Below are 8958 nucleotides of genomic sequence, written 5' to 3'. Positions count from 1 at the left end.
AGACTCACAGTGACGCTCTGGCCTTTAAATGCATTAGGCATGGATATATTCAAAGTCCAAACCAGAAATATTCAGTTAGGCACTCAGATGCCCAACCCTCAGATTCAAAACTCGACAGTCTCTACAGACAAAATGCCAGCCGAGGGCTCGACTGTCTTTTGATTACAGGCCACAGCTAAATGACCTAAACGTGGCCAGGATTAAAGAAGGGCCGTCGCAGCCCGTGTGGCCTCGTGCTCAGCAATAAAAGCTGGAGGAAGGAGGAAGGGGGGGACATTCGGAAGGACGGCGTTGGGTGTGATGGAGCTCAGCTTCCCTGGGGATGGCTCAACACCTGCCTGCTGATGGGACCCCCTGTGTCACCCCTCCCGTGCAGGGGGTGTGTGTCCCCCATGTCACCCTTCCCAGTCCGATGCAGGGTGTCCCCACTCGGGTTCCAAGTGGAGCATACCCACCCATGTCACCCCTCCAGTCTTGAGCAGGGCATCCCCACTTGTGTCCCTGCTCCAGTCACAAACAGAGTGTCTCCCCCATGCCACTCCCCCCAGTCTGATGCAGGATGTCCCCACCCATGTCCCCCCCGGTCCCGAGTGGAGTGTACCCACCCATGTCAACCCTCCAGTCCCAAGCAGGACATCCCCACCTGTGTCCCCCGCTCCGGTCCCAAGCAGGGCATCACCACCCATGTCACCACCCCAGTCCCAAGCAGGGAATCTGCACCCAGTACCCCCCCAGCCCAATGCAGGGTATCCCCACCCGTGTCCCCCTCAGTCCTCACAGCCCCCCCACCCGTGACACAGAAGATGGAGCCCACCAGGAGCAGCCGAAGGCTCTTTACTCCCCAGAGAAGCCAAGACTGTGGGGTGACACCTACTGTCACCAGCCGGGGGGGGGATACATGACACTGCAGGGGTGGGGGGGCACCCCGCTGCCTTGCTCAGACGTGGTGGGACGGGATGGGGGGGCCAGCCGAGGAGGTGCCTGCCGGCAAAGGGGGACCCACGCATCCAAGCAGCTGCGGGGGCCAGCGCCAGCTCAGGGTCCCCCATGTCCTCAGGGCCCCCCCTCAGACCTTCTTCCGCTGCGGCCGCACCCTGGGGAAGAGCTGGGGGAGGGGGAGGGTGTCAGGGGGAGGGTGTCCCCCCCCAGCCCCACAAGCCATGGAGGAGCCAGGGAGGCCATGAGATCCGCCCTCACAACCATGGAGGGGCTGTGGGGACCATGGGTGCTGTGGGACCCGGCCAGGGTCATGGGTGCCGTGTGTGTCCCCCTGGGGCTGTGGGGTGGGGGCCATGGGTGCCGTGGGCACCCTCCTAGGGCTGCGGGTGCTGTGGCTGCCCCCCCGGGCTGTGAGGTGGCCATGGGTGCTGTGGGGCCCCTCTGGGGCTGTGGGTCCCCCTCTGTGGCCATAGGTGCTGTGGGTGCTCCCTCAGGGCTGTGGGGTGGCTGTGGGCGCTGTGGGACCCCCCTAGAGCCATGGGTGCTGTGGGACCCTGAGTGATGTGGATGCTGTAGGTCCCCCTCAGGGCCGTGGGGGCTGTGGGACCCCCCTGGGGCCGTGGGCGCTGTGGGACCCCCTAAGGGATGTGGGTGCTGTAGGTGCCCACTGGGACCACAGGTGCTGTGGGACCCCCACACTCACCCCAAAATAGTTGCGGGGGACATAGCCCTCGTGGCCGTAGAGGGACCCCCACCACCAGTCGAGCTCCTCGGGGGGCTGGCGGCGCAGGACGGTGACGGGCTCACCCTCACGGAAAGACAGTTCGTCCCCGAACTCAGCACTGTAGTCCCACAGCGCGTAGACCACCCCGCTGTTCAGCACCCCCATGCTCTGCTCCACCTCTGCAAGATGGGGGACGTCAGCACCCTGGATGCCCCCAAACACCCCCTGTGCCACTGTACCCCCAGCACCCTGTTGCCCTGAACCCCCCCAGTACCCTGGAACCACCCCCCCTGCCAAGCACTCTGGAACCACCCCCCCCAAGCACCCCTGTAGCACTGCACTTGTGGCACCCTCCTGCCCTGAAGCCGTGCCCACCCTGGTACCCCCTCCCAGCATCTGTACCCCTCCCAGTACTCATAGCCCCCCCATACCTCCTCCCAGTACCCATATACTCCCACATCCCCTCCCAGCACCCATGCCTCTCCATACCCCCTCCCAGCACCCATAGCCTGCCCAGTATCCCCTCCCAGCACCAATACCTCCCTATACCCCCTCCCAGCACCCACATTCTCCCAATACCCCCTCCCAGCACCCACATTCTCCCAATACCCCCTCCCAGCACCCACACCACCCCAGTACCCCTCTCCTAGTAACCATACCTGCCCAGTACCCCCTCCCAGGACCCACACCCTCCCAGTGCCACCTCCCAGCACCCATACCTCCCCATACCCCCTCCCAGCACCCATATTCCCCTGATACCCCCTCCCAGCACCCATACCACCCCTGATACCCCTTCCCAGCACCCACACCTGCCCAGTACCCCTATGCTCCCAGTGCCCCCAGTGCCCCCATGCTCCCCGCGACCCGGTACCGGTGAGGTAGTTGTAGCAGTCGGCGTAGCCCTCCCGGTATGGGTCGCATTTCTCCACGGCCAGGCTGCCGTCGCTGGCAGTAGTGGCGAAGATGGCGGCGCCATGGCGCACCAGGGCCACACACACCCCCGTGTCATTGCACGAGGCTGCGCAGTGCAGCGGCGTCCTGGCACCAGCAGGATGGGGGGAATTTTTTTTTTTTGGGGGGGGGGGGGGGGGGGGGGGGGCAAAGGATCCCCTGGGTCCACCTCCAGTGCCCTGGGGATGAGGGAGCCTCCGTGCCTGTCCCCATCCCTCAGTTATGGGGGGCTCAGGGTCCCCCGTCCCACCCCATCCCCAATCACCGAGGGCTGTTGGGCGATTATTGGAGTCCCCCAATCACTGGAGGCTGACACAGATTATTGGGGTCCCTGTGTGTCGTCCCCCCCAATCATGCTGGGCTGGGAGGGGGGGGGTAACGGGGGTCTCCATCCCTGTCCCTGCTCACCCAGGGTTGGGGCAGGGTTATTGGGGTGCCGGTCCCCCTCTGTCCCCCTCCCCAATCATGCCAGGCTCTTGGGGGTTATTGGGGTCCCCATGCCAGTTCCCCATGGCTGTGTGGGTCCCTGGGGTCCCTGTCCCCAGCCCCTCTGGCTGTGGGGGTCTGGGGGGCCCAGCTCTCCCCACCCCTCCATGTCTGTGGGGTCCCCAGGGCCCATCTCCTACCCCACCAGCTGTGGCTGTGGGGTCTCCCGTCCCCCCACCCCGTGTCGGTGGGTCCCCATCCCTGTCCCACCCCCTATGGCTGTGGGGTGCCCCATCCCCCCACCCCGTGTTGGTGGGTCCCCGTCCCACCAGCCGTGGCTGTGGGGTCCCCCCTCCCCCCACCCCATGTCGGCGGGTCCCCATCCCACCAGCCGTGGCTGTCCGGGGAGTTGACGTTGGCCCCGCTGGCGATGAGGAAGTCGACGATGCTGTAGTTGGCGCCGCAGATGGCGTTGTGCAGCGCCGTGATGCCCTCGTCGTTGGGCTGGCTGGGGTCGTTCAGCTGGGGACACGCACACCTGTCCCCACACTGCCACCCTCTGCCGCCCCTGCCACCCCCAAGCACCAGGCACACTGTGCACCCCGTCCCCTTGTCCCCGCTGTCCCCCAGCCCTTGTCCCCGCTGTCCCCCAGCCCTCGTTCCCTGTCCCCTCATCCCCGCTGTCCCCCAGCCCTCGTTCCCTGTCCCCTCATCCCCGCTGTCCCCCAGCCCTCGTTCCCTGTCCCCTCATCCCCGCTGTCCCCCAGCCCTCGTTCCCTGTCCCCTCATCCCCGCTGTCCCCCAGCCCTCGTTCCCCAGCCCCTCGTCCCCGCTGTCCCCCAGCCCTCGTTCCCTGTCCCCTCATCCCCGCTGTCCCCCAGCCCTCGTTCCCCAGCCCCTCGTCCCCGCTGTCCCCCAGCCCTCGTTCCCCAGCCCCTCGTCCCCGCTGTCCCCCAGCCCTCGCCACCCCAACCCTCGTCCCTGCCACCCCCTGCTCCCATTCCTGGTCCCACCTCCGCCACCGCCTGCTGCACCACATCCAGCTCCCCAGTCAGGGCCGCGTCCAGCAGCAGCACCAAGGGGTTGAGGCGCACGCGGGCCCCGGGGCGCCTGCGGGGCGAGGAGGGGTCGCGCAGGGCCGAGCGCCGCTCCTGTGGCAGCCAAGGGGTCAGGGGGGCCGGGGGACACCGCCAGGGCAGCCGGCGCTGTACAGCACCCACGGGACCCTGGGGACACCTCCCGGGGCACCCGGCGCTCCATGACACCAGGGGACCTTTGGGACACCTCCCAGGGCACCCGGTGCTCTATGGCATCCAGGGGACCTTGGGGACCATGTGGCACCTGGGGAACTCTGGGGAGGGACACCTCCTGGCATGCCCGGCACTGTACAGCACCTGGGGCACACTGGGGACAATTCCCAGGGCACCTGGTGCCATGTGGCACCCAGGGGACCTTAGGGACACCTCCCGGGACACGCGGTGCTGTGCAGCACCCGGAGGACCTTGGGGACACCTCCCAGGGCACCTGGTGCCGTGCAGCAGCCGGGGAACTTTGGGGAGACCTCCCAGGGCACCCCACAAAGTGTGGCACTAGGGTGATCTTGGGGACACCTCCCAGGGTACGTAGTGCCGTATGGGACCTTGGAGACCTCGGAGAAACCTCCTGGGGCACCTGGCACTCTATGGCACCCAGAGGACCTTAGGAACACTTCCTGGGGTACCCAGCACCATGCAGCACCTGGGGGACCTTGGGGACACCTCGGGGGGCACCCAGTGCCCTACAGCACCCGAGGGACCTTGGGGACACCTCCTGGGGCACCCGGTACTATACAGCACCCAGGCAATCTCAGGGTCAGCTCCCAGAGGACCCAGTACTGTACAGCACCTAGGGAATTTTCGGGACACCTCCCAGGCCACCCAGCGCTGTATGACTGGTTGGCACCACGGTGCCATCTCTGGGGATGCTGGGGGAGGCTTTGGGGACACCAGGCACCCAAGGGGACAACACCCATGGCCTGGCACCCCGGGGGGCTCCAAGGAACACGGGGGGGACACCGGGCACTGTGTGGCAGCACAAGGGACTCCGAGGGACACCGGGTCCTCTGTGGCATCCAGGGTGGGGTCCAAGGGACACCAGGCACTGCGTGACACCTCGGGGACCCTGGGGACAGCAGACACTTACCGGGGTGGGTGCAGGGCTGCTGGGGGACTGCGGCGGGGGGCTGTGGCGGGGCGGACGGGCCTCAGGGACCACTGGAGCAGGGGGTGGCAGGTCAGGTGAGGCGCCGGTGTCACTGGGGGCCGGGGGCTCATCACGGCGGGACGAGCGGTGCAGGAGGCGGGTGATGAGCTGCTGGTACTGGCGAGTGCGGGTGGGCGGCAGGGCTGGGCCCGGGCTCTGCTCCATGGAGCCGCGGCGCTTGAGTGGCCGCGGCATCTCGGCCAGCACCCGCGCCACCTCCTCGAATTCGGGGACCCGCTGAGCCTCGGGGGGCAGGAGGGGCTGCAGCCGGGTGGGGCTGAGGGGCCGCTCCAGCCCCTCCGCCTCCCCGCCCTGCAGCAGCCGCTCCAGCTCCGGCTCCCCCTCTGGCGGGATGGGTTCGGGGGGCGTGGGGCGCCCAGATCCTGCAAGAGAGCTGGGGTCAGGGCACTCCAGCACCCAGCACCCTGATCCCTCAGCTCACGTGGGTCAGCACACCGCAGCCCCACAGACCCCCCACCCTGCGTGGGTCAGCGCAGTGCAGCCCCACGGACCCCCCCAAAACTCCCCATTTCAGCATGCCGCAGCCTCGCTGCCCCCACCCCAGACTCCAGACCCCTCATGCTGCAGCCCCCCAGTCCCACCCAAACCCCCATCTTGCTGCCCTCTTGAGCCCCACAGATCCCCCCCAATAACCTCCATGTCTCCCCACCCTAAAGCACCCAGTCCCCACCCCACGGGCACCTCACCTTCGCCCCCAGGCAGCACCGGGGGGGCCTGGAGCAGCACCGGGAGCTGGGGCTGCTTTTGGGCTGCGCGGGGGCCGGTGGGGGGGACCAGGGGAAGCCCCCGGGGCCCACCGCCCCCTTGCTCCCAAAAAGCATTTTGCAGCTTGAAGATCATGGAGAGAGGTAGGGGCTTGTGGCGGGGGGGGTCGCCCGCCCTGGGGGGGCACAGGGATGCGGGAGACGGGCTGCTGGGAGAAGTGCCAGCCGCGGGGCAGGGTGCCGGGTCCCGAGCGCCGAAAGGGACCCTCCGCCCTCCGCTCGCCCGCCAGCGGGGCCACCTTGTAATTACGGGGCAGGGTGGCGCTGTGCCCGCCGTAGGCGCCATCCTGGGGGGGAAGGAGGGAAACAAGGCGTTGAGGCGGGTGCCAGCCCACGTGCCTGTCTACCCCGGCGTCAGGCGCCCGGGTCTGGGGACGGTGGCTGGACCCCCCCCGGCGCTCACCTTGCCCTGCCCGCGCTCACCGCCATCCAGGCTTGACTCCCGCCAGGGCGCCAGCACCAGCCCCAGGGGCGGCCGTGGCCCCAGCTGCCCCTCGCCAGCGCCTGGGAGGGTGGGGACAGAGCTTGGCACCAGGGTTCGGGGGGACGCGGCTCCCACCCCACAGGCAACCCCACTCTCGCCCATACACCCCACACCTCGCCCAGCAACCTTGGACCCTCTGCCCCCAGCAGCCCTGGCCCCCCCCCAACACCCCAGACCCCCCCCCCCAGCAGCCCTAGACCCACTCCCTCAGCACCCAAACTGACAGCCCCACACCCCCACATGGTGCCCCTCAAGGCCCGGACCCCCACCCACCTCAGCACCCAAACCGACAGCCCCAGACCTCCACACGGTGTCCCCCAACCCCCGCAGGAGTCCTGGACCCCCACAGCAGCCCCAGACCCTCCTGCTCCCTGCCCCCCAGGCCCAACCTGCTCCCAGACCCCCCAGCAGCCCCCCCAGTTGCCTCAGGACCCCCCATCCCCCTGGAAGCTCTATCCCCACCCTACCCCTCAAAAACCCTCCCCCCCCACACCCCTAACCTTCCTGAAACTCCCAAAGCCACTTGAGGTGCCGGCCCTGGCTTCCCCCAGCACCCCAATGTGCCCCCTCAGCCCCCCATGTGCTCCCCCCCAGGCTCACGGTCGTAGCCCCCCGAGCCGGGGGGTTTCTTCTCATAGGCCACGTCCAGGTCGGACTCATTCCAGCTCTTCTGCGGCCGCCGCTTGATGACGAGGTCATCTTGGGGGGGGGGGGGACAGGGGCTGAGAGGACCCCCCCACATTGCCCAGACACCCCACACCCCCCCCCAGCACTAAAACTGGGGTACAGGGGATGGACGGGGGCACCCCAGGGTGGGACGGGAGCACCCGGTGACAGGGATGCCCTAGGATGGCCTGGGGACACCCAGGGATGGGGACACCCCGGGATGGGACAGGAGGACTCTGGGACAGCTTGGGGACACCCCAAGATGGGAGATGCCCCATGATGGGGTCATACTAGGGTGGGGAGAACAACCCATGACAAGGACATTGCAGGATGGGATGGGGACACCTTGGGATGGGGACAGGAGCACCCTGGGGTGGCTTGGGGACACGCAGGAATGGGGAATACCCCTTGACAGGGTCACTCCAGGGGAGGTTGGGGACACCAGCAGATGCCTCATGACAGGGTCACCCTGGGATGGGGACAGAGGCACCCCAAGATGGGGACACCCCAGGATGGACTGGGGACACCCCAGATGGTTTGGGGACACCCTGGGAGGCAACAGTATCTCACGGCGGGGCTTCCCGAGGAGGGACAGGGGCACCCCAGGACGGGGCCACACCAAGATGGGGACACCAGCCCCCGCTCCCACCCCCAGCCCAGGGACTGTCCCCACCGTGGTGGCCTTACCCTGCGCCCGGAAGGTGCCGGTGGGGCTGACGGAGGGGTACAGCCCGTGCGCCTCGTAGGGCGGGGGTGCGGGGGGCCGGGGCGAGGGCACCCGCTCGGGGAAGAACACAACGCCCTCGCCCGGCCGGGGGGACCCCCCGAGCCCTAGGAACTCGTAGGGGCGATGGGGGCGCGGGGAGGGGGCTCGGCCCCCCGGGCTGGGCAGCGCCAGCCCCTCGTAGGGCACCGTCAGCACCTTGGGGCGGGGCGAAGGGGCCCGATCCTCCCCCGGGAGGTAATGGGGGGTCCGGGGGGAGCCGGGGCGCCCAAGAGGGTCCCCCGATAGCTCAGGGCTCTCCGGTGCCAGGCTCCTCCGGCCGAGGGGCGAGCGGGTCCGGCTGGGGCTGTACGGCTCCTGCGGCGGGGATGGGGCACCGGGAGAGGTGGGTTGGGGATGGAGGGCAATGGGGTGCCCCCCAAGTGCCCCCCCCCAAGCCTCAGGTCCTACCTTTGGGGGTCCGGGGCCATCAGTCCAGAGGGACTCGAGCTGCCGGGAGAGCTCGTCCACCTTGGCCACCGCCGTGTCCAGCTCCACCTGCTTCAGGTCCATGTGCTGCATGGCCAGGGCTGGGTGGGGGGCACAGGCAGGGTGGGGGGGGGTCAGGGTGCACCCCAGAAAGGGGTTGTGTCCCCCCCAGCCCCCCAACTCACACTGGAAGGTGAGATCCAACAGGTCCTGGGCACCATGCAGCCGCTCACTTGCCATCTTCGCCGCCCTGGGGTGGGTGGGGGGCAATGGGTGACCGAGGGTGGGGGGCAATGGGTGACCTAGGGTGGGGGACACCACTCCATCCCCACCCCTCCACCCCAACCCTGCGGCCCGCACCTCCTGGGAACGCAGGGAGCAGGGACGTGTTGTGACCCGCTCGCCTCTTGGGGATCATCATCATCATCATCGTAATTACCGGTAATTAATCCATCGCAAGGAGTGGGCACCGCCCGCTCCCCCCGGGGCAGGGCCCTGGTGGGAGGGGGGGGGGAGGGTGCACCACCCTACTAGAAGTGGGGTGCCAGGA

The 8958-nt window shown here is 68.4% G+C and overlaps 1 protein-coding gene across 1 annotated transcript; it reads right to left on the bottom strand.

The window, feature by feature from the left end:
• Positions 1-1066: 1066 nt before the first annotated feature.
• On the bottom strand, positions 1067-8648 carry PPP1R13L (protein phosphatase 1 regulatory subunit 13 like). The gene is given in 13 exon segments (XM_075725452.1): positions 1067-1105; positions 1643-1842; positions 2535-2701; positions 3429-3562; positions 4054-4191; positions 5222-5664; positions 5989-6172; positions 6174-6353; positions 6470-6570; positions 7151-7249; positions 7904-8297; positions 8391-8509; positions 8594-8648. Coding segments are annotated over 13 exon segments (2253 nt in total).
• Positions 8649-8958: the final 310 nt, after the last annotated feature.

The sequence above is a fragment of the Pelecanus crispus genome, chromosome 30 (assembly GCF_030463565.1).
Source record: "Pelecanus crispus isolate bPelCri1 chromosome 30, bPelCri1.pri, whole genome shotgun sequence".
Taxonomy (NCBI): Eukaryota; Metazoa; Chordata; class Aves; order Pelecaniformes; family Pelecanidae; genus Pelecanus; species Pelecanus crispus.
This window is presented reverse-complemented; position numbering and strand designations above follow the sequence as displayed.